The following is a 24,471-nucleotide window of genomic DNA, read 5'->3' on the forward strand; positions in this document are numbered from 1 at the left end:
AAGCGAATCTAGATATCGAGTGGTGTCCCCGTGCCGTGCCCTGCAGTGCGAGCTGCTCAGTTGTGTGTGAACTTGCCGCGGGGTTCGACGGTTACACGAGCTCGGCTGTGAACGCGCGCGCGAAGTCCAGCATGCGCCCGGGCACTGCCGCCTGCCGGTGTCAGCCGTCACGCGGCCTGGCCACCCGAGCCAACAGTTCTCTTCTTCCGCTTGGGATTAACGAACGAACGAACGAATCATGTTTCAACAGAGAACAAACGCTAGCACCTCGCATCCGCACAGAAGAATCGCAGGCACCGTGAGCTGCGACTGACCACCGCACAGGACGGTGTTTCTGGCTGCCGACGACGACGAGTGCCGCAAAGCTTCAACCGGTGCAGTGCAGGGCGATCGAATTTGCGACACAGGGGCCCTCGGCCCCTCTTCGTCGCTGCGGCGACCGCCTTGGGCCCGTCTGGGTGCGGGAACTCGTGGCTACGCCCCCGTAAATTGTCAGCGCTGCTGTTCACGGCACAGACGGAACGGGTCCCCCGGGCCGGGCGTCGAGGAGTTTTTGACTTGGCGCGAATCTTTTTGTCGGAGGTGCCCACCCACACTGACCAGCACCGCTCACACTGACCAGCACGTGGTCGCTGCCCGTTTTCGGGCCCGTTCGTCATCCCCTGCACGAACGGGGACGAGGTGAGCTGGGACTGGTAGCCGGCACCGGAACAGGGGGCCACGGGCTACAGTAGAGTGAGACGCTGTGACTCTGTCTGTGAGAGGCCGGCGTCGCCAGTATTTTCTTTCGTCCGCATGCTTCGAGGTGGCAGTGCCGGGCTCGCCAGGCCAGAGGCAGGTGCGTTGCCGCGCTCGCGTGCTGCCTGGTGCCTGCGATGCGTTGTGCACCATCATTTTTCACTGTGCGCGCGTGTGTCGTGTCTGCAGCTCCCTTTTCCTCTCTGCATCTCCTCGCACCCTTTTCAGTAACAACTTTTTCTTCGTGACCTAGGAGGTGGGAGTAACTTTTTGGTGACATGGACTTTGTACTGAAGCAATCTCATTCTCAACTTTTTCAATAACAATATGCTAGTACTACTCCAGGTTTCGCTCTGGTTGCATACTGTGTAGCTCCATCTGCATCATTGTCCTCAACTGTGGTTATCCCTGCATTCTTTTGATTGTATTTCAGTTCTTATACGGATGAGAGGCATCCAGGCGGAACAAGAAAAATGGAGCTCCAAAACTGTAGTAATGATGTATACGGACTAGTAGTTGCATGCGCATGTGGTAACATGGACGCATGATGGGATTAAAGAGGGCAGAAGGAGGTGGTAAACAGCGGAGCCTATGCAACTGAGGGGCTGTTTGGATACGAGGTGCTAAACTTTAACAGTGTCACATCGGATGTTTGGATGCTAATTAGGAGGACTAAACATGAGCTAATTATAAAACTAATTGCAGAACCTTGTGCTAATTCGCGAGACGAATCTATTAAGCCTAATTAATCCATCATTAGCAAATGGTTACTGTAGCACCACATTGTCAAATCATGGACTAATTAGGCTTAATAGATTCGTCTCGCGAATTATACTCCATCTGTGCAATTAGTTTTGTAATTAGCTTATGTTTAGTACTCCTAATTAGCATCCAAACATCCGATGTGACAGGTGTTAAACTTTAACAGGTGTTTCCCAAACACCCCCTGAGCGATCATTGCTCCCGTATGGCCCCTGTTCCTTTCAGAGTGGCGAGAAAACAGGCTACACTTCAGCAGCATGTACGACTTTACGAGCGCGCGGTGATTCTTTTGGATACGAGGTGTTAAATTTTAACAGTGTCACATCGGATGTTTGGATGCTAATTAGGAGAACTAAACATGAGCTAATTATAAAACTAATTGCAGAACCCTGTGTTAATTCGCGAGATAAATCTATTAAGCCTAATTAATCCATCATTAGCAAATGGTTACTGTAGCACCACATTGTCAAATCATGGACTAATTAGGCTTAATAGATTCGTCTCGCGAATTATACTCCATCTGTGCAATTAGTTTTATAATTAGCCTATATTTAATACTCCTAATTAGCATCCAAACATCCGATGTGACGGGTGTTAAACTTTAATAGGTGGTTGCCAAACAGGCCCTAAGAACAAAGTCGCGTAGCAACGCGGTGACCATCGCTACCAGCGTAGTGCTGTAGTGCTTGGTTACTGTATGGTAGGAAGCGAGTACAGTGCACTCGTCGAGCCTTGCTGGCACGTTTCTTTCAGGACCGTCCGTCCATCAGCACGGGCGTTGTACCTGTTCTTGTGTCACGCTGGATTGATGACGGATGGACGGAATGTGATTTGATGCGATAAAATGGGCTAGGCCCGTGCACCCCCAACTCCCAACTTTGACACTATATAAAAAGAAGATTCTCCATCACATCAAACTTGCGGTACATGCATGGAGTACTAAATGTAGATGAAATTAAAAACTAATTGCACAGTTTTGCATAGAGTACTAAATGTAGATGAAATTAAAAACTAATTGCACAGTTTTGTTGTACTTTGCGAGACGAATCTTTTGAGCCTAATTAGTCGATATTTGGACAATAATTCACAAATACAAACAAAACGCTACAGTGTGCTACAGTGCTGTAACAGTAATTTGGCACCACCAAACTTTAGCAACTAAACAAGGCGTAGGTACTGAGAGCCTGAGAGCGTGAGAGTACCAAGGGCGTAGCAACCCCGCGCATCTATCTGGTAAAAAATCCCACAATGTTTAGACCCGCCTTCATCATTGCAGTGGAACCCGCCTTCTCTCCCCCAACCGTCTTCCTCGCAGCACCCGCGGCCGCACCACGCCGTTTCCTCTAGGTGCCGTATTTTGGAGAGGATGGTCGCCTGGTGAAGCGCCCCCTTCATGGCTGAGGTAAGGGCGCCCGCCCGCCGGTGTCGGCGGCGCGAGGCAAGCGGTACCGGAGACGGGAGCGAGGGTGAGCCAACGACGACGAGGCTGGGCTCCCAGTTCCGCCTCCTACACCCTGCATCTTCGACGGCGGGAGCGGCAACAACAGGGAAGAGAAGCAGGAGAGAGAAGAACGGAGCTTTTTTTATTCCGTAGGACTCGCTCCCTGGTATGGGAGCTCCTGCGCAATGTATAGGACCGGGGCCGAAGGTATAGGACCGGGTATGGAAGCTCCCGTTGGAGAGGCCCTAAGAGCACGCCGAATAAGGAGACCTCTGCGGGCGTATCGCCAAGCCACGTCTGCAGAAGCTGAGGTGTCGGAGAGAGAAATCTGAAGAGAGAGGGAACTTGTCGTGCGTTGCAGCGCCGAGCTCTACGGTTCCCAACAGAGTGCATGTCCTACGACTTAAATGCTGAGAGGCAACTGCTTCAGTAGGAGAAAATGGGTGGGCAGGAGATAGAAAATAAATTAGTTTTCTAAAGATTGTATAGCCAACTGTTGTATAACTTGTTCGTAGAGTTGTCTATTGGCTGATGTAACTTGGCTAGCCAAGCTTATTATTAAGGGGGTGCGTGGGAATTAGGGGCTAAACTTTAGCCCCTGTCACATCGGATGTTTAGATAGTAATTAGGAGTATTAAATATAGGTTAATAATAAAACTAATTGCACAACTCCTAAGCTAAATCGCGAGACGAATCTATTAAGCCTAGTTAGTTTATGATTTGACAATGTGGTGCTACAGTAACCATTCGCTGACGATGGATTAATTAGGCTTAATAGATTCGTCTCGCGATTTATCCTAGGGGTTCTGCTATTAGTTTTGTAATTAGCTTATGTCTAGTCCTCCTAATTAGCATCCGAATATTCAATGTGACAGGGTTAAAGTTTAGCTCTGATATCCAAACGTCCCCTAAACTTGCTCTAATCACGCATGGACCCCCGTTAGGTACAAACAAGATAAGGATGGTACAGTGTCTTTTCCACATAGCTAGATATAGGATTATACCTTGCAGTGCCAAATCTCAGTCACGTCATTGGATTAAATTGGTACCGCAAATTATTTTCAAGATTTTTTTTGGCGGGTGCATATTTTCAAGATTTGGCGCTGCAAAGTAGCCAGCTTTTGGACGTACAAAGCCCTGGCTAGATTGACAGTTGAAACTGTACAAGAACCCCACGATTACAGTCACGATCTCAGAATAAAGTTATCACACTGAAGCTACACATGAGCACAACTGCTGCTGTAGTAGCATTTTTTTAGAGGAAGCTGCAGTAGTAGCGACCATACAGTTGCCTAGTACAATTGATCTGCAAGCAAATCACAACTTGTAACCAGCAATATTGTGTTTGCGCAAACTACAAATTGTAAGCAAACTCTAGCGCTTTTAAGTTGTAACCTTTGACCCGTTTGCGGTCTTCCTCTTCTTGTTTTAGGGGTGTTTGATACTAGGTGCTAAACTTTAGCAGTGTCATATTGAATGTTCGGATGCTAATTAGGAGAACTAAATATGAGCTAATTATAAAACTAATTGCAGAAACCCCTATGCTAATTCGCGAGACGTATGTATTAAGCCTAATTAATCCATCATTAGCAAAATGGTTACTGTAGCACCACATTGTCAAATTATGGACTTATTAGATTTAATAGATTCGTCTCGTCAATTAGACTCCATCTGTGCAATTAATTTTGTAATTAGCCTATGTTTAATGCTCTTAATTAGCATCAAACTTTCGATGTGACACGTGCTACACTGCAGCAGGGTATCTCTTAAAAATATACGAAAAGAAAACAATGGACCTTGTGGGCTGATATCTTCTCCTTTACGGGCCAAATGCAATACTTCTTCTGATTGCAAACAAGTTGGGCCCAACTGAACGACGTTTGGAGACCTCGAGGGTCACACAAGCCCACAATCCGACTCACTTCCGCTTCTCCCACTTCAGGCCACGGGCGTCGTCTCTCCCCGCGCCGGCCGAATCGATGGCGGCGGCGCCGACGGCGGAAGCCATGGACGTCGAGGCACCGGCTAAGCCGCCGTCCACCGCCTCGGCCACCAAGTCCCGCTCCCCGCACGACCTCCTGGCCGAGACCCGCGCTTCCATCGAGAAGGTCGCCGCCCGGATGCTCGCCATCAAGAGGGACGGCGTCCCCAAGTCAGAGCTCCGGGAGCTCGTCACCCAGATGTCGCTCCTCCTCGTCACGCTCCGCCAAGTACGTAACGTCACGCTCAAAAACCCTAACCCGCATCCCCCCGAACCCTACCTCTAGATCTACGGTGTTAATTTGAGTTTGATCTGCGCAGGTTAACAGGGAGATACTGATGGAGGAGGACAAGGTGAAGGCGGAGACGGAGGCCGCGAAGGCGCCGGTGGACTCCACGACGCTGCAGCTGCACAACCTGTTGTACGAGAAGAACCACTACGTGAAGGCCATTAGGACGTGCCTAGACTTCCAGACGAAGTACCCGGGGATAGAGCTCGTGCCAGAGGAGGAGTTCCAGCGTGCGGCACCGGCGGACATTCGCGACAAGACACTCGCTGCTGACGCGTCACATGACCTCATGCTCAAGCGCCTCAACTTTGAGCTCGTCCAGGTTGTGTATTCTTACTCGTTGCGACCCTTTGGGAACTCTACTTAATACTAAGTTAGTAAGTTATTTTGCTCTGTTCGGTTCAATGTTTGAGGAGCTTACATGTGAACATATTGAAGCAACCCTGATTTGTTGAGCTTTTCGGAAGGCTCTTGGCAATGATTGAAAGAAATAGCTGCATTTCAAGCTAATGGATATTAGTAATTTTTACTCGACTTTGAGCCTAGCACACTTAAATGCTTTTGGAACATTTCAAGCTTATATGGTGATGATGAGTGAGGTTCCACCACCGCTTGGTTTTACTATCATCTGCCAGATTTATTATTGTTTTGGCAGGCTGATTGTATCACATATTTTTTTGAAGAACTGGATTGTACTGCCTTTGAACTTCGTTTAATTTTAAAATCCTAGGAGACCAGGTTACTTCATTCACCTGCTAAGTTTGTATTGGATTTTCACACAACTTCAAAATATCACTCGTAGGATCATAATCATATTTCATATAACCTGTTTCATGAAGTCTTTACATATATTCTTCGTGATTCATATCATCTCCTGTGTATGTTTTCCACTTTTGCTTATCTGCTTGCCCCCATGATTTTAACTCCAGGAGGGTACTCTAATGTCCCGGACATGGTTCTAGCCTGCTATCATTTATGCTGTTTTCAGGATTTTATTTCTGGCTTCTAAAATAAATTTTAACTGTGAACCAGCGGAAAGAGTTGTGCAAGCTACATGAGAAATTGGCACTCCAAAGGAGCAGCTTGCTGGAGACAATTGCTAATCAGAAAAAGTTTCTTTCAAGCCTTCCATCACATTTGAAATCACTGAAGAAAGCATCATTGCCAGTGCAGCAGCAGCTAGGCATGCAACATACCAAGAAACTAAAGCAGCACCATGCTGCTGAGTTGCTTCCAACCCCACTTTATATAGCATACACTCAGTTGTTAGGGCAGAAAGAAGCATTTGGAGAGAATATTGAAGTTGAGATCATGGGAAGCACAAAGGATGCCCAGATATTTGCTCAACAGCAAGCCAAGAAGGAAAATGGTGCGTATGCATTTTCTTGATATATGTTACATCTATGCCTCCTTGTGAAGTTGCAATAAGTCTTTCGTTGCATGTAATTCCATCCCTATTTTTAAATACTGAATCGCTGATGTCCTCGAGAACAAATGGTCTCTGTCGATGTCTCCTGCAAGGCTGCATTCTGTACAAATTCGTTTTTTGAGCTTTTCACAACAGCAAAGAGGCCGGTGTTTTCAGGCATTCAATGAGGCAATGTGCATTTTTTTATTGAAAAATGTAGAGTAAGCAGTTTGTGTTCAGAACCGCCGCATAGCAACCTTTAGCAAGATTTTCTGTAAGGGCACGCTCTTTTAATTATAACACCATACTTGTAGTGCACAATGCTTATTTATTCATCTAAATTTGAGACTAGGCATTGCTGGATTCTCTGTTAGTTTTGAATATAGTATTTTTCACTGTGACAGAGGATTGTTAAAGTTGGTATGCCTTCTCAATGTACAGTATCAAATGTCTGTTCGTTTTGCATATAATCTCTTTTCCCTGTATGGGTAAGGATTGCCAAATTTAGAGATGTTCCTCATGCAGCATGTCTTGTATCTATGTAACAGCAGGCACCTTATCAAATGGTGACAACAACAGAATGGACGATGATGTAATTGATGATGATGAAGTTGCTCAGAGAAGAAGATCAAGATCCAAAAAAAATGTCATGAAGGAAGCTAATAATCCTGCAGTGGCATATCAACTTCATCCACTCAAAATTATTGTCCATGTATATGATACTGAAGATTCTGGTACCAAACGTCGTAAACTCATCACCTTGCGGTTTGAATACTTGGCAAAGCTGAATGTTGTTTGTGTTGGAATTGAAGAGTCTGAGGGCCTGGATAATAATGTCTTGTGCAACCTATTTCCAGATGACACTGGTTTAGAGCTGCCTCACCAGGTATGTAGTTTAAAATTCAAGGCTGGTGATTTTAATTGATATTCACACCTTTCTTATTGGAAGTTTTGATATCCGTTTATGTAGCAACAACAATTGTTTGAGTTGGATGGTCTTGGTCTTTAGTTTATCTGTGGTTGTTAGTTGTAGGAAGGATGAGTAATGTGGGTTTTTTTCCCCATGTTGGCAGTGAAATCTTTTATTACTATGTTTTTACCTTGGTGGCTCTCGTTAATGTTACTGAAAGAGTAACTGTATAATCGATTTTGTTCAGATGGCTAAGATATATGCTGGGGAGCCTCCAAACTTCACTGACAAGAATTCAAGACCATACAAGTGGGCACAGCATCTAGCTGGTATCGATTTTTTGCCAGAAGTCCCTCCATCTGCTGGGGATGATTCTATCAGAGCATTGAGCAGCTCTGATTTGTCATCTGGGCTTGCTCTATACCGTCAGCAGAACCGTGCACAGACTATTTTGCAGAGAATCCGCTCGCGGAAAGTTACACAGATGGCTCTTATGTGAGTCACTGCTCTACAATATTTGCCGCTTGGGACATCAATGACAAAAATCTGGATGTTAGTTCAGGATAGAATGTAATTATTGACAATTTTGGGATAAGGATGCTTTTGCTTCTTGAGACATGGCAATACTTTAATAATCATTGAACGGGCTGAGTTTGTGAAACGTCCCTCTACAGCTTATGTTTTCAATTCATTCTAGTTCTTAGCAACCATCTTTCTGAAATTACTTACGACTGCTAAGCTTTACTTGTTTGATTGGTAGCATCCCTTTGAAGTTTTTGAGTCTATTTGATTACAGGTGGCAACTTGATTATTTGACAAAGCTGAAGTGGCCTCGAATAGACCATAAAAATACACCATGGGCATCGCGCACCCCATTGTGTAGTTTGCATAGTTGGACAATGACAGGTTCTTTTCCTGAGCCATTGTCTCGTTCTAGTTTGATGGTAAGTGGGGCTGCAAGCAGTGTTGACAGTGATCTAGAGAGAAGATCTGTGACAAACTGGGAAGAAACTGAGAGTATCAGGGAGGATGGGGAGCTCCCGGTTGTTGTTCATGCTGAGAACGAGCCAAGAGGTTCTGCAATTTTGCCCTCTGAGATGTCACCTGAGGTTCGGAGCCATTCTAGAGGCTTATCCCTGATATCAAAGAGTGCAACACCATCTAAGCTAAGCATCTCACACAGTTTTGGTAGAAATGAGGATGATCTAGATCTCTTGATGTATAGTGACAGTGAGTTGGAGGACCCGCCCTTCATTCATGAAGAAACTGAAAAAGGTAACCTAGTTATAGATAACTCCTGGGAGGATTATGCTTCCAAGGAGTTCACCATGGTCTTGAGTAAAGCTATGAAGAATGGTCCAAAAGTTATGCTGGAAGCTAAGGTAAACTATGCCATGACTATTTGTTCCAGCCTTAACGCATCTCTCCATACTCTTGATTTCTGATAGTGTAACTTCTATCACAGGTTAAGATAAGCATAGAATATCCTCTTAGGCCTCCCCTTTTCGAATTACGTTTGCTCTCAGAAAAGTCTGAAACTTTAAAGTGGCACAATGACCTCCGTGCAATGGAAACTGAGGTTTGTGCTAATAGATTTTCTAGCATGTCTTATTCAGTGCACTTCTCAGAGTAGAGCTAAGCTTGCTATTATGGCCTGCAGGTAAATCTTCACATCCTTAGAAGCCTACCTTCATCTTGTGAGGATTATATATTGACTCACCAAGTTATGTGCCTCGCTATGCTGTTTGATATGCATTTTGATGAGGATTACGAGAAAAGAAAAGTTACTTCAGTGATTGATGTTGGCCTCTGCAAACCTGTTAGTGGAACCATGCTTACTAGATCAGTTAGGGGAAGAGACCGTAGGCAGACTATTTATTGGAGAGGTGCTGATTGCTCTTCAAGTTATTTGTAGAGTATGGGTAATCTTGGTCTCAGTTGAGCTCAGTTGAGTTGAGCTTTGATTGTCATTGGAGGAAACAGAGTTGGTGATACTGCCCTCTCTGTCCTTTTTTTATTGTTTTGACAGAACTGAGCTTACACAGGTCCCTGGTTATGACTGCTTTCTTGACAACAATAGTTGATATGATTGCCTTCTGCCCATGTAGACTGTCCTTTATGTTACTTATTTTACTATGATATGCGGCTATATGTTATGAATTACCACAAGGATGACTGCATTGGTTTTGTGATATTGAGCTTATCGACATGCTAGAGGCCTTTACAGAATTTTTGCAGTCTTGTTGATACTGGCAACCGTTCAGTCTCCATAACTCATCTTGAACTGTGAACCATACTATATCCTGAATTTTACCCTGAACATTTACAACTACCATCTTGTTGGAAGCTCGCAGCATTTTCTAGCAACAAACAGCTTGGTTAGACCTGTCCATGCAAGCAACCTCAGTTATTGGAATTGCCAGTGCTTGACTGACAGCTGAGGTAATGGCTTACGATATCTATCTGGTCATTCAATCATTCCATTTGGGTAATGCTGCGGGTGTGATAACTTCTTGTTCTGTTAGAAACACTGTAATAGAAAGATAACGTTTGTGGCCTACAAGGATGTAAACGTTTGACTGCATTTTGTGCCCCGGCTGTGGGAACATGTTAGATCTGAATCTTGGTGTAGAATAGGATCTCATATGCAATAACAAGATCATGAAGGTGCACGAGAACGCCATATTTGAAGTGCATTAGAGAATCTGCATGTGCCAGTTATTTGTTCCAACCTTTGGCACGATAGTATACGGCTTCCGGTTGACCGGTTCTTCACATCTGAATTAAGATTCAATATTTTGTCCCTATGCAAATTTTATGGACCAAATTTTGATGAAGCCATAATGTGCGAACCAGGCATGGAAGTATAACCGAGCACCCGGACAACCAAGGCAGTCTGAATTATACTGCTGCATTTCTCCCTTTGCATTCCTGTCCTGTTTTGTTGGCCCATGCTAGCGGCCAGCCCATGTACAACACAAATTGGGCCCAATCAACAGCAAAGAGCTGGCGGCCAGCCTCTGTGCAACACAAATTGGGTCCAATCAACAGCAAGAGCCCAATTTAAAGAGTGTTTTCAGTTTCTTTTTCTTTTATGAAAAGTGTTCAGTTTCTTTTTTTATATTATATGAAAAGTGTGCAGTTTCTATCGAGGGGCAAACAAACCTAGGCACTTTAGCTAAGCGGCCCAAGCGAATGCGCTCCGAGCCTGGTTGAGTTGACGTAATCCCGCGGTGAGTGCGGGGGCAGCCCCGGCAGCAGGAGGCCGGCGACCCTGGCGAGCCGCATCAGCCACCCCTCGGCGTAGTCCGGCCCGGCGACGTAGCCGATGAGGAAGCTCCGGACGAGCTCCCACGCCGCGTTCACCACCTTGGGCGCCACCGTCAGCAGCGAGAAGTAGTTCTTGTTTGGCTCCTCTCGCGTCACCTGCTTTCCATTGGATCCACGGCATAAAGAAGCATAGTCAGTTCAGTGGCCGTAGAATAATATCGCCTGGCCGGTTTTGGAAGCTTGGGAGGCTCTCTAGGGTTAGTCTAGTTTCTACTATTTGGATCATGGATGCATGGTGCCCACAAGGAGCTTCTCTTGGGATCAAATTCTTGCTTCCAAGTCTTGCTTTGCTTGCCTTGAAAGTTTAACCTACTGCCAATCATATGATTTTTTCTCTATGGATATATATATTCTTCCTTTTTTAAGAAATTAATGGAAAAATTGCTGTAAAAAATCCTTCTTTTCCAAAATGTTTTTAAAACCAATTCAGCTTTTAAGTCCGAGCCTATAAACTAGAAACAGTAGGTTAAGGAAGAACAAAAAAAAACTAATCCAAAGTGTTAGACCGACCCGTCCTTGGTAGAGGCTGTCGAAGTAGAGGCAGGTCCCGAAGTGCCTGAACTGAAGCGCGGAGTCGTCGTACGGCACCCTCGGCACGATGTCGTTGCAGTACACGAACCTGAAGTACCTGCTGGGCTGGTCCAGGTACCTGGCCATGAACCTCCCGAGACTCTCGTCCCCGACGCGAGGCTGCCCGAACGTGTACACCCCCTCCAGCCGGGCCAGCACGCCCTCCTCCCGGTGCAGCGCCAGGACGGCCGGGAACAGCACGGCGAGCGCGCCGCCGAGGCTGTGCCCGGCCACGGCGAACCTGGCGCCGGCGTTCTCGGACAGGAAGCTCCGCAGCGTCTCGCGGATCGCGTAGTAGGCGAACGGCTTCTGGGCGTCTTGGTTGTCGAGGTGCTCCGGCCACCCGCCGTGCCTCTGCAGGCCGAGCGCCTTCATGAAGCCGCCGTGGACCTTGCCGACGCCGGGGATCTCGTACCACGAGAAGTCCACGTCCGCGCACCACTGCTCCGTGTCGAACGGCCTCGTGCCGCTGAACGCCACCACGGCGAGGCTCGCGTCGGCCGCCCTGTCGGCGAACACGAACGCCTGGGTGGTGTAGTCCCCTCGGAAATCTGCAGAAAAAAAAGAAGAAGCACACATGCATGGAGATTAAGAAGAAACAGCCATGCATTCATGCGAAGCTACTATACAATCAGCAACTGACGATGTGCACGAGTGCTGATCCATGGTTCTTACCATTCCAGCAGTTGTAGAACGCCGAGAATTTCATCTGAAGAAATACAAAAGATAAAGGAATTGGTCAGAAAACCTTTTGTGATCTGTGCATACGCAAGATTTATTAGGACTTAGCTGAAACTAAAGTTTCACCTTCCAATGTTTCTCAACAACATTTTTTATGACGACCTCACTCTCGTAGGCTAGCTTGGCAGCCATGATCGACAGAGCAGCGTGGTAGTTGCTATCCCCATGCTTAATCTCCTTGTCTAATTCTATTCTTGTGTCGAGTAGTCCTACGCAGGAGCGGTAGTTGGGGGATGATCTGTCCGGAAATTTCAACTTTCCTGCCAAAAAGTTGGAAATAGCAATTAGCATCTGTTCGACTTTAATTCTAGTAGTAGAATCAGTTTAGTATAGTACATTCTGCTTTAAGAACAGAAGAAAAGGACAAAGAGGATAAGATGGGCAGCATATTTCAGAGTAAACTATGACAAGTCTTTCATGTCTCAATCTAAAAATAGACATGGATAATGACATGACAGGCCTATATTTGACCACTTATTTTATAACACTCAACTTATCTGATTTTTGGGAAATTGTCAATTCATTATCTCAGATAGTGAATTGATTAGTGCTTGTCCCTAGCAGCAAGCAAATGACAACATTATTCAGCTTAGTTACTTAACACATTGGGGAAGAGAAACTTATAGTATGATTTAGCGCTAAGTACGGAAAAAAGTATTTGAATTTGTCTATAAAACGCAATACGCGTAAGCTTTGAGCTTGGGTCGATTGGCTTCCCTTCGTAAGCCCCAAAATTATCAGAACTAAAAAACTTAAAGTATTCAGCAATGAGATAAAATTGACATCATGGCGTACTATTTGATCAGAAACAAATCGAAGAATTCAGCTAAAGGGCCACAAATGCAGTATTGTTAATCCGACGTCGATATAGCACTTTGGTAGCACGACATTCATATCTTGTCTAGGTCAACAAAACTGGTGAGTCCATGAATAATTGGAAGTGGAAATGCTTCACATATCTGTACAACAGCATCATGTATAACTAATTTCGATTACTTAATAATAAGGCTATTATCAAGTGTTTTACATTATGTAATCTCACCGTTGTAACGCGGTTGAATTGAAAATATATGCAACTGATCGAATTCTAGTTCTAGTGTTCCTCGCGAAAAAAAGGAATGAAAATACGATGAAACTTGAGAGCTTTCGATCGATTCATCCTCGGTTGGAACTGGACACAAAGTGCAAGTACCTTGCAGAGCTCTGACGACGAGCACGAGGAGGCCGCCGCCATTCTCGTCGAGGAGGTTCATCCAGTACTCCGTCACGCGCCCGAGCAGGGCCACCGGCTTCTTCGCCCACAGCAGCAGCACCTGCGCTGCCAGCGAGACGAACACCGCCCACCGCCGCCGCCAGTCGTCGATCTCGGTGCCGGCGGGGCAGTCGACGGCCGCGTTCTCGGACACCTTGCACGACCAGACGAGGTGGGCGAGGTCGTAGAACCCGCCTCTGTCCGGCCGCAGCACCATGAAGTCGCTGTAGAAGCCGCCATCGGCGGCGGCGGCCATGCTTGAGATCGACCAAGAGCCAAGAAGCAAGATAGAGCAACGGCAATGGCAGGTATACGTTGTGACACCTAACAGCAGGTCAACAGCGAATTGAGCATCGAAGCATAGGAACGACCGGACGAGCATATATAGATGGGTAGATGGCTGATGACGTGTCATTTCATCAGGAGAAAGACTGGCCATCGCCAACTAGCAGGTAGGCGAGAAATGAATACTACGGACGGAGTACTAAGTACTAACCCTGTCAAATGTAAAAATGGCCGCTTTAAAAAAACACCTAAAAGAATGTGGATCAGTGCACTAGCACAGAGATCAGAGGTAACTCTATCTAAGTCTGAAGATGGAAGCACAAATGTAGACCAATTTTCAGCGTACAAGTTACTCACTCACTTATTGGTGGTCTGACACTCTGGACCTACATATGCATTGCCATGACGCTTTCAGAATCCCATGCATCGAACATTTAACTGCACAATTGGGTTATCTGTTTAGTGCGTAATACGAACAATTTGTGTCTACTATGTAACAGGACCTTTGGTGCACTGTCCGTGCAGACGACCGGTGACCGAACAAAACCTTTTAACCTCCTTCTTAACACAAAGATGCGCAGCTCCCGTGTATATTTGAGAGAGAGAGAGAGAAAAGACGAAGGAGAAAACATGTTCTCGGTATGGCTGTGTTCACCTGATCAATCAAAGTTCCTCGTGTAGCGCTTGTTAAGCTCGCGAGGTGATGGCGAGAGGCTGCACTGCGAATTTAATGAGCTTGCAAAATCAGATGCTTAAGCTTTTGTTTATTGAAAAAAAATCATGAAAGCTGATTATTATGATATGAGAAATAAGATGGAAGGATCTATGCATGTATATTGCGCCACAAGCCCACAAGCAAGCCGGCAATGGCGTGGAAAGGGTTATGCGTCGAAGCTATCCCTGCATCCATATACGTAGCACTGCAGCAGTAGGACCTCCAGCTCGCTTCATCGGGCCGGTTTCTTCCGTCTCCGTCGCTCCATCGGAATAGTGGGTGGTGACGACCGGTGGTTGTTCCCTGACAGTTACGTAGGGGATTGAGTGGGGGATCGATGCAGTGCAAGTGGTGGTGGGGCTTTGGACGCAGGCGTATATGGATGGCACTCTTTCTTTTCGCGTCGAGAGGCAGCCGCCGGCGCAACACAAACGGGCAGTGTGGTCGAACCCGAGACGCAGGGCCTGAATGGGAAAAACACTGAGTGGATCCATGGTCGATGATAGATCTTCATATGGTGCGTGATCGCAACGGCGCTCTAATGGGCAACCAGCTGGCGACCATGGACACATTGGCATGTCGTCCTCCAGCAAGCGCACATTCTTGGTCCTCGACTGAAAACGTCAGGAACCTAACTAAAATAGTACAGATAGTGATCCACTTTAGGCTCCCCGAATGTGCCGTTGAACCTTCAACGGCAGCATGCTGATGTTGTGCTCATCCAATCACTAGCTGCCGTGGGTGCATTGCTGCAGTCCGTCCCTCCCAGGTGCAGCTAATACATGAAGGAATCACAACCGTTGACTTTCGTGTGCTTATTTGGAGGGGAAAAAAGCTCACAAATGACAATGGGAAAAAAGAAAGACGGAAGTAGTATGCAAGATCGGCCCGGTCGAATTCCAAACGACCAAAACCCCATCTGCATTCCCACACACAAATGTAGTAAAGGGGCCCATGCATTACAATTACTGAAGCCAAACCAGGCCGGCCCATATACCACAGTTTACTTCAGCTGCTAACAAGGCCGGGCCACATTATTACAAGATAGTAGGGCAGCCCACAATTGGTGGCCCAATCCAAAGCAAAAGGATAATTGTGCGTGGCCATGTGATTGAAATGACGACAGCTAGTAGAACGACAGAGAAACGTGCACCGCGGCGCACGCCACAACACCCGCGGCAACGAGCATGTCGTGAACCCGTCAGTTACATGGGGAGCTTGTTGATCTTGCAGTGCTGGTACTCCTTGAACTTCTTCGCCTTGTACCTGGCCGGGTTCTCGCCGGTGACCAGCCGCGGGTGCGGCCCGACGGCGAGCTCCCCCGGCGGCTCCACGAACACCGGCCACGACATCCGCGTCTTCTCCTTGTTCACCGTCGTACGGTGCAGCACCGCCTTGTACGCTCCATTGCTGAAAATCTGTTGGGTGCATAGTCGACGAGACATAAAGATAAGGCAAGGACGATAATGTTCCTTATCAGTTTGGAAGGCGCTGTTTGGTAAAATTTGCTAAATTTTAGTTGCTAAATTTTAGCAAAAGCTGTTTGGATACTCTTGCTAAAAGGTATTTAATGAGCTATAAAAAAGCCTATCTACTCTTATTAAAGGTGCGCAGAAGGGGGGAGACAAGCAATAAATGAGGAGTATATGTTATCCAGCCCACCTTTTAGCAAGTTTTAGCAACAAAAAACTTGCTAAAGTGCTAAACTTTAGCAACTCAACTTTAGCAAGTTTTAGCAAAGGTGTTTAGCAATGTGGAACCAAACACCGCCTGAGAATGAATTTCTGCACACCAAGGCGTGGAAAACGTGCCTCGATCTGGTCGCCGATGTGGACGATGAGCGCGTCCGGCACGTACTCGACGTCGTACCAGTGGCCGTTCCGGAAGACCTGGAGCCCCTGCACGTCGTTGGGCACGAGCACGGTGAGCGTGGACATGTCGGTGTGCGGCGCGACGCCGAGCGTGAGCTCCGGCTGCGGGCACGGCGGGTAGTAGTTGATCTTCTGGAGGAACACGGTGCCGCCGCCGCCGAACGCCTCGGCCATGGCGCCCTCCTCGAGCCCCAGCCCCAGGGAGAGGTGCCCGAACAGCTCGCGCGCCAGCCGCTGCATGTGGAGGCAGTACGCCTCGTTCGCCTCCCTGTACCCGGCAAGGCTCCGGGGCCAGGCGCCGTGGTCGACCTTCTCCGGCGGCGCGACGACGTGGAAGAAGAAGTCGTTCCAGGTCTTCTTGCCCTCGAGGTCCCTCTGTAGCTTGGTGCCGTAGCCCTCGATCTTCCCCGAGGCCGGGTCCATGGCGTAGCGCTCCTTCTCCTCCCGCGGGAGCGCGAAGAAGGCCCGCCCGACGCGCTGCAGCTCGGCGACCACCGGAGGGGGAACGCCGTGGTTCACCACCTGGAAGAGGCCCCACTCCCGCGCCGCGCCCGCGATGCGCGCGCCGCACCCGGGCTCCGACATGTCGATCACCGGCGCGTGAGGTGCGGGGCCGCCGCGGAACGTGGTGGCGGCCGGATGCTCGTGCTCCGACCGCACGAACTCCGGCGGCAGCGCGCCTACTAGCGACGCCGCCAGCTCCTGCACGCTCTGATGCGTTTCTCCCATCGATCTCAGGAAGCAGCAGGCTTGGGTCCCCTGCTCCTGCACGCACGCTGGTGGCTGAGAGCACCGAGCAGCAGAAATATATGCATGGTCACGGGCAGTGGGTGTGGTTGTGTGAGTGCCACGCGCGGTGGCTCTGTTGAGTGTGAGTACGGATGGCACGGAAGCTTGGGAACCGGAAAAATCTGAGAAGAATGGGCACCGGCGCGTCGCGGATCGCGTGTTTTTCACCTACCTACCAGAAACTCGTTTTTCTGTTTCGTATACTGCGCGCATTTCGAGCTAGCCAGCTTGGTCTGAATTCGCCGTGATCTGTTCGTGTTTCCGACTTGTGCGTGGGAGTCTCCCGAACAAGCCACAAGCCTCTGTGCTCCCTCGCGTACTGTGTGGCTGCGAAAGGGACTTCATCAGAGGAATTGAATGCTGAGTGTGCGCGGTTCGCGTGGTAGGACGGGCAGCCAGCAGCTGATCACATCGGTGGGTGCCCTATCGAGGTTCCGATGTTCCGTCCCATAAAAAACGTAACTATTCCATCCGCCCCGACAAGACTATCCTTTACAACTTTGTCTTCGAGTCCGAGGGACTATTGCTGTCGAATTTATAAATTTTTTAGATTAGACTGCATAACTCTGTTCCGTCCCATAAAAAACGTAACTATTCCATCCGCCCCGACAAGACTATCCTTTACAACTTTGTCACTGCATAACTCGGAGCAGGACTGCAGGAGGCAGAAATAAAAAATCAGCCCATCACAACAAAATTGTTTTGGTACTTATTTTAAATAAAATTTTGGTACTTTTTTTAGCCTCATTTTTATATTTATCATAGGATCAAATAGTACGGAGAAATTTTGATATTTGACATCCAATCCGCGCGTCTCACTTCTTATAAATCTTAATTCGTATGCCTTTAGAAATATAACCCTAGGTCTACGAATCTTACTATTACTAATTGACTTCTTTTGAAGCCTCCACATGAAGTCACCTAGGAATCCTAGGTGGACACTCTAAACAAAGAGAAATCTAAGAAATTCTCTCAAAAAAGTAAAACATCTACCATTAATTCGGTGCTCAAATAATCATAGCCATTGGATCTATTATATTTTTAAAAATTACCCACCTCTGCCATTATAAAAATAGCCTAAAATAACCTCTTAAATTTATATCTAAATTATCCATCTCTGCCATTATATAAAAGAAACTAAAGTAACCCTAACCTTTATCTAAATTACCCACTTATGCTATTATAAAAAATAATTTAAAATAACCATCTAAATTTGCATCAAAATTGCCCATCACTAATATTATAAAAAAATACTTTAAATACCCCTTAGATTAGCTTCCTAATTACCAGCAGATGCTATTATTAAAATTTAAATCCAAATCACCTTCATAAAAAATATACCCAGAGGTACATGAATATATAATTTTAAATTATCTATTGCTTACACTGTTAGTATATAAAATAATAACTAATGTATATACACATGTTGGTCACCATTTACAAATATATAGAGAAAGTGATGATAATATAGATTTCTATTTTAAGATATAGTTTAAAATTAGGATCCATTAAATAAATTTAAGCATGTCCGTGCAATGAAAAGTGAAAAAAAGATTATAAATATGGATGGAAACATTCTAGAGTAATTAGAAACTAAAGTCTATCACCACCGCCGCCAACGCCTTCAGCTGTCGATGCTGCTTACCGCGACTTCGTCCATCCCCTTCCCCCTCTCAGCTCTGCCAATTTTGCCCGCCCCGCCGTTGATTCTGCTCACCCCGCCGTCGATTTCGCCCACCCTACCACTGATTCGGTTGCTGCTGGACGCCTGGATCTCTTCTTTCCCATAGTCCCCAGGCCTCAACCCTCACCTACAGCCGACGGTAGTGGCAGGGATGACGCGCACAAAGTGCTCGACGTCATGCCCTAATGCTCAAGCCGGTGCTCAGAAACCGGTACTTGTGGACGACACTGGTCCGATGCGGTGCCAGAGGAGGTGGTCGCAAGGGTCCCTCTCGCCCTCGCCAGAGCAAAGCTCGCCGGAAACAAAGACCTCACGGACCATCTAGAATTCGCAGGGGCAAAGATATCTATTCACTAGGTCTGGAAAAAGATAAGGAAAAAAAATGAAGTGAGATAGAGAAAATGGGAGGAAATCCCAAATAGAAAGAATTTGTAGGCAGAAGGTTACATTTTGAAAGGCGTGCGGATTAAGGGTTATAAGAAGTGATGTGTGCGGATTCGATGTCAAATATCAAAATTTCTTAATAGTACGTGCCCGCGCTATGTAAGATTAGACGTCCAATCTTATTTAGACATATGCCGGAATACATCACATGGGTATTTGAGTATGCGTGTAAGTATGTGTATACATTCAATCTTGTAATTAGAGGATAGAGGAAAAAATAACTGATGGAGCAGGAGGAAAAAAAAGTTTATTACGAACCTTCTCTTTGTGGATCCTACCTCTGTCCCACAGAAAGATAATCCCTACAATTTACCAAATGACAGATGCACATGGGTATGCTCAAAGGGTCGTGTGTGTGCGCATTTGCACAATTGCGCTATTATTATGTGTGTTCTAAAAAAGATTTTTATTATAGGCATTGGCCAGGGCCCTGGGCATAATAAATTAATACTCACTTCGCTCCAAATTATAAGTCACTTCAATTTGTTTTTTGGAAAGTTAAAGTATCTCAAAAATTTAACCTAATAAGTACCATTAGTTTCTTCGTTAAATATATTTTAATAGTATATCTATCCGTGCCATTAAATTTTATGATCTTCTCTATAATTTTAATCAAATATAAAATAATTTAACTCTCGAAGGATATATGAGGACGATTCTGACAGACAAAGGAAGGAGGAGGAACCTTCGAGGCTTGAGCGTACAACATAGCCTGATTTGGACCGGATTCTCCATCGATTCCAGTGAAGAAACCACCACCAAACGCAATGCAAATGCAACAAAATCGCGTCATATGGACCGGCAGGGTACCTCGTAGATACACAGATAAATTCCTCTGTTCTTCTCTATCAAGGAACAAAATCATAAGTACTCGTGATGGATTGTACACTCTAACTCTAGAATCAAACAATTTCGCGCCCGTTCTTTCGCTATCTCGGCCCGGAGAGCTGAGTCGACGACATGTACGATGGCCACCCGCTCATCGTCGTCAACGTCGTCGTCCCCGATCGGTCCCCGGGGGACGCCCCCATATGCTTGAGGTTCATGTCGCTGCCTCCGCCGTCCACCGGCCCAGAGAACCCTCGGCCGTAGAACCGGAGGAACCCGAGCAAGTCCACCCGCGGCTCCCGCAGCTCCATGGTGCCCTCGAGCATCCCGGCCACGACGGCCATGCTCGGCCGCAGGGTCGGGTCCTCGTGGAGGCAGCACAGCGCCACCCTGACCACCCTCTCCACCTCCTTGGCCACCACCCGCCCCTGCAGCCGCTGGTCGGCCAGCTCCGCGTACTCCCCGGCCTCGTGCCCCTCCAGCGCCGCCAGCGGGAAGTAGTCGCTCCTCGCGCCGCGCGACGAGCTGCCCGAGGAGTTGTTGGAGGCCTCGCCGCCGCTAACGTGCTCGCTGCGGTTCTTGCGGCCGCGCACCAGCTCCAGGAGCACCATCCCGAAGCTGTACACGTCGGTGCGGTCGGTGATGGCGGCGTTGCTGAGCCACTCCGGCGCGAGGTACCCGCGGGTGCCCCGCATCGTCGTGAAGAGCCCCGACTGCTCCGGCGTGAGGAGCTTCGCGAGCCCGAAGTCGGCGATCTTCACCTGGCCGCCGTCCGCGAGCAGGATGTTCTCCGGCTTCACGTCGCAGTGGATGATCCTCTGGTCGCACCCGAAGTGGAGGTACGCGAGCCCCCTCGCCGCCCCGACGGCGACGTCCATCCTCTCCTTCCACTCCAGCAGAGGGCCGGCAGGCCGGAACAGCGATCGGTCGAGGGAGCCCCGGTTCATGTACTCGTAGACCAGGAGGCGGCGCTGGCCCTCGGTGCAGAAGCCCCGGAGGCGCACGAGGTTGATGTGGTGGATGTTACCGATGACGGCGATCTCGGTGCAGAACTCGCGCTTGCCCTGCATCCCGACGCCCTCGATCTTCTTCACGGCCACCTGCGAGCCGTCTGGGAGCTCGCCTTTGTACACGGAGCCGAACCCGCCGGCGCCGATCTTGATGCGGAAGCCGTTGGTCATGTCCTCGATCTCGTCGTGCGTGAACCTGGTCGGGAGGCCGGGGATGACGATGTCGTCGCTGTCGTCGTCGATGTCCCGCACGAGGTGCGCCGAATCCGACGGCGAGCGCTGCCGCCGGAGCTGCAGGTCCCTGGAACGCGACGAGCGCCGCCGCCCTTCTTTACGCCACAACGTGATTACGATGGCGCAAATGACGACGATGAGCACGAACGCGACGATTGTTGGGAGGAGTATGGCGATGAGGTTGCTGTTTGAAGAGCTGCCCGATGACCTCGATTGCTGCAAGCTCTGGACCTTGATGTACCCGAGCTTGTCGGAGTCGGAGCCATTGATGGAGTTTGCGCTCATGAAGGAGCCGAGCTGGTGCGTCACCAGGTAGCAGGACAAGGAGGAGTCGTCGTAGAAGTAACCGAGGCAAGAGCAGTTGCTGGTGCAGAGAGCCTGGCACGAAGAAATGTTGTCTCCGGCCAAGGTCGGCGGCGCGAGCTTGTTGGCGTAGTACGCGACGCCATTGCCAAGGCTGAGATACGAGACCGGCAGGCTGCTAGCGTCGCCAGCGCCGCCGCACGAGGCGACGGAGAGCGGAGCGGAGCCGTCGGACGGCGCGCAGCCGCCGTCGTGCGACGCCGCGAACATGGGTGGGCACGTGCAGCCCTTGGGCGTGCAGAGCCCGAGCGGGCCACAGGAGAGTGGCAGAGCACACCCGTCGCTCGGCGCCGCGAACCCGCCGTCCATCGGCGCCGTCGACGAGTTCGCCGACGCGAAGCTTGAGATCTGCAGCTTCCCATCGTACCCAAGCTTAACAATTCGCAGCTCGGCCGCCGGCAACGAAACCTGGATGATGACCCCGCCGTCCGCCGCGAGGAGGTACAGCCCGGTGCCGTTCACGGCCATGTACGCGACGGTGCCACCTCGGTCCATGGTGGAGCTGCCGTCATTGGAGAGCCGCCAGTACATGGATCCCATCCACGTGAGCACCACGTCGGCCGCCGTCACGTTGAGCTGGTAGGCCCCCTCCGACAGGTCGGACTCCGACGCGGCGGACGCCAGGAACGCCCCGGCGGGGAGCCTCTGCGACGACACGATGGTGTCCGTGGGGCGGTCGAACGACTGCCAGAGCGTGGCGTTCCTGGCGTCGAGCAGCGCGAGGTTGCCGCGGTCGTCGAGCCGGAGCGCGGCGACGGGCACCCCGAGCGGCGGCGTGGACCAGATGGCGGTGCCGTTGGGGTCCTCGACGGAGAGCCCGGCCGCCGTGAGCTGCAGCGGCGCGGCGCGGTCGGTGATGGGCGCGGCGCGGTTGGCGACCCAGACGCAGGTCTTGGACGGCGCGTGGAGCACGGCGAGGTAGAACCGATCCTGCTGGCCCCCCGGGTTGTGCACCACGGCGTGGAACGCGCCGCTCCGGGACGCGAGGAACACGCCGACGGTGTCGATGAAGAGCAGGTACGACGCCGAGAAGTCCGGCGCGAGCACCTCCGTGGCGACCTTGCCGCCTCGCCCCCGGAGCGGGGCGACGCCGAGGATGAGCAGGACGGCGACGAGGAGGGGGAGACGCGTCGGCATCGGGGGTGCGCCCGCGGAGCGGCGGGGTCATGGCATTGGGGCCGAGCGCGCGGCGGTGGGGGAGGCGTGCGTGACGATGGCATGGCGGGCTGGGGGAGGCTGGGTTTGTGGCCCGGGAGTTGACTCGATCGCCATTGGCCGCGGTGGGATCTGGGTGTGCTGGACATAAAAAATAATGCAAGGCGACGACGACTTGCGGCAATGCGGCTGGTGCTGGCGTGCCGCGTCGTCGGCGTGCGGGCGCAGATGCAGCTGCCGCCGCCTGTTTCGTCTCCGCGGAATAAATTTGGAGGGAGCCCGCGGGTTTGAACGTCGTGCGCGAATCGGCGGCAGATGAGATTGTTTATGGTGTTTCAGCTTGGTGTCCTACCAGGAGCCAGCAGCACAGCAAGGCTTCTTCATCTAAGGAAACCGTCCTGGAAACGGCGGAAGGGCTCATCAACGGCTAGTCCATTGATCCAGCGCCTTTTCAGGGACCGAAACAACAGAACGCTGTCTTGGTATATTCTGAATGAATCTGACCCTCTGTACACTAATTTTTTTTCCCATCCAGGAAACCAAAATGATGAACATCGAGAGTGTAGTTAGCCTTGCTGCTTTAGCAAAGGAATGGATCGCTAAACATTGTCCGTTGGAAATGAAGTAAAATGACAGCAGCCGTGCTAATCGTGTTTGATTTACTATTCGTTTTAAACTTTTCTAATATATATTATGTCTAGATACGTAGCAAATGCTATGTATCTAGAAAAGCTAAAACGAATTGTAATTTAGGACTGAGGGAGCAGTATCATTTGAGGACATGTGCTGGATCTTTGGTTGGCGCATTGCCCAGCTCCACGCGTTTACAACCTTGCAGAGGCAACCAGCAAATCTGAAAATGCTTCCTGATTCATGCGGCCTCTCCTGGCGCGCCGGCCGGCCGACCGCCCACGGCCATTTGTTTACCCAGCACGCCCGATTCCGCGCGCCCACCCCTCCCAGATCTCGCGGAGATGATGCGGAGCTCACATGACGAGCCGCGCCCCCGCCGGTCGGCGATTGGCGTGCGTGCAAGTGGGCGTAAAACTAAACCCGGGCTCACTGACTGAACCTGTACTTTGCTGATGTTTCGGGTGTCAATGCACATTAAGCATGGAGAGTTGGAGACAAGTACAGCCAGGAAAGAGCAGGCAATAGGAAACGCACTGCCGGGCTCGCTCCCAGAGCTTCTCATGTCAATTTTCTCAAGCATATGTTTGTGGCTTGGAGCCCAAAGATGTAGGCCACTGTGGCACTGCCCAGTTCGTACCGTCGTCTCATCACAAACATGAACTCGTAGACTAGTTAAACAATGACCACTTCTGGAACGCTGATGCACTCGCCGGGGACACGGCGATGCCTCCTTTTTTTTTTGTTTGGCTTCTGAGTTCTGAGATTTGTTTTTGTTATCTCCTTGCAAAGTTGCAGTATTGTATTTTAGAAGCATCTTGATGCATTTAAATTTTAGGAATAAATTATGCAACATATATATTGTGCGATAATCGGGATGCTTGATGAGTTGAGCTGGTTATTCCGTCTCCACGCGGTTAGATGCGTGCATCTGGAGCGGAGCGGCAGATGCTTGCACGGGCAGCGGAGTGAGCTGGGCGGTGGCGTGTGCAGCTCCGGCGGCAGGTTCAAGTCGGTGGAAGCCTGTCAGCATCGCTTCTG

At 49.2% G+C, this 24,471-nt stretch overlaps 4 protein-coding genes across 5 annotated transcripts; 1 reads left to right on the forward strand and 3 right to left on the reverse strand.

Moving 5' to 3' along the window:
- The first annotated feature begins 4,845 nt into the window (after positions 1-4,845).
- On the forward strand, positions 4,846-9,721 carry LOC101779518 (THO complex subunit 5A). 2 transcript variants are annotated; one of them, XM_004953974.2, is made up of 8 exons: positions 4,846-5,151; positions 5,243-5,533; positions 6,244-6,580; positions 7,168-7,505; positions 7,777-8,024; positions 8,326-8,911; positions 8,995-9,108; positions 9,190-9,721. In XM_004953974.2, the coding sequence occupies exons 1-8, from the start codon at positions 4,921-4,923 to the stop codon at positions 9,442-9,444; spliced, it is 2,400 nt and encodes a 799-aa protein (XP_004954031.1). In that variant the 5' UTR covers positions 4,846-4,920; the 3' UTR covers positions 9,445-9,721. The 2 variants fall into 2 exon arrangements, with proteins under 2 accessions (XP_004954031.1, XP_004954032.1); XM_004953975.2 differs by having other exon boundaries at positions 7,171-7,505.
- A 702-nt stretch (positions 9,722-10,423) lies between these two features.
- LOC101780184 lies at positions 10,424-13,786 on the reverse strand. The gene is made up of 5 exons (XM_004953976.3): positions 13,363-13,786; positions 12,237-12,430; positions 12,105-12,138; positions 11,370-11,980; positions 10,424-10,955 (listed from the first exon to the last, which is right to left on the reverse strand). Exons 1-5 carry the CDS (start codon positions 13,676-13,678, stop codon positions 10,704-10,706), a joined length of 1,407 nt encoding a protein of 468 aa, XP_004954033.1. The 5' UTR covers positions 13,679-13,786; the 3' UTR covers positions 10,424-10,703.
- A 1,507-nt stretch (positions 13,787-15,293) lies between these two features.
- Positions 15,294-17,092, reverse strand: LOC101780580 (flavonol synthase/flavanone 3-hydroxylase). Its single transcript, XM_004953977.3, has 2 exons — positions 16,234-17,092; positions 15,294-15,840 (listed from the first exon to the last, which is right to left on the reverse strand). Exons 1-2 carry the CDS (start codon positions 17,020-17,022, stop codon positions 15,628-15,630), a joined length of 1,002 nt encoding a protein of 333 aa, XP_004954034.1. The 5' UTR covers positions 17,023-17,092; the 3' UTR covers positions 15,294-15,627.
- Positions 17,093-20,001: 2,909 nt separating this feature from the next.
- On the reverse strand, positions 20,002-23,435 carry LOC101780983 (G-type lectin S-receptor-like serine/threonine-protein kinase At5g35370). Its single transcript, XM_004953978.2, has one exon. It carries the CDS (start codon positions 22,780-22,782, stop codon positions 20,140-20,142), a length of 2,643 nt encoding a protein of 880 aa, XP_004954035.1. The 5' UTR covers positions 22,783-23,435; the 3' UTR covers positions 20,002-20,139.
- Positions 23,436-24,471: the final 1,036 nt, after the last annotated feature.

This window comes from Setaria italica, chromosome I, assembly GCF_000263155.2.
Source record: "Setaria italica strain Yugu1 chromosome I, Setaria_italica_v2.0, whole genome shotgun sequence".
NCBI lineage: Eukaryota > Viridiplantae > Streptophyta > Magnoliopsida > Poales > Poaceae > Setaria > Setaria italica.

Coding starts and splice junctions, on each gene's coding strand:
- LOC101779518 (XM_004953974.2), top strand. CDS start 4,921: ATGGCGGCGGCGCCGACGGCGGAAGCCATGGACGTCGAGGCACCGGCT. Junction 6,581..7,167: donor GCAAGCCAAGAAGGAAAATG/GTGCGTATGCAT, acceptor TCTATGTAACAG/CAGGCACCTTATCAAATGGT. Junction 8,912..8,994: donor AAGTTATGCTGGAAGCTAAG/GTAAACTATGCC, acceptor CTTCTATCACAG/GTTAAGATAAGCATAGAATA.
- LOC101780184 (XM_004953976.3), bottom strand. CDS start 13,678: ATGGCCGCCGCCGCCGATGGCGGCTTCTACAGCGACTTCATGGTGCTG. Junction 12,139..12,236: donor TTGTTGAGAAACATTGGAAG/GTGAAACTTTAG, acceptor GTATTTCTTCAG/ATGAAATTCTCGGCGTTCTA. Junction 10,956..11,369: donor ACAGCCTCTACCAAGGACGG/GTCGGTCTAACA, acceptor AATGGAAAGCAG/GTGACGCGAGAGGAGCCAAA.
- LOC101780580 (XM_004953977.3), bottom strand. CDS start 17,022: ATGGGAGAAACGCATCAGAGCGTGCAGGAGCTGGCGGCGTCGCTAGTA. Junction 15,841..16,233: donor ACATCGGCGACCAGATCGAG/GCACGTTTTCCA, acceptor TGCACCCAACAG/ATTTTCAGCAATGGAGCGTA.
- LOC101780983 (XM_004953978.2), bottom strand. CDS start 22,782: ATGCCGACGCGTCTCCCCCTCCTCGTCGCCGTCCTGCTCATCCTCGGC.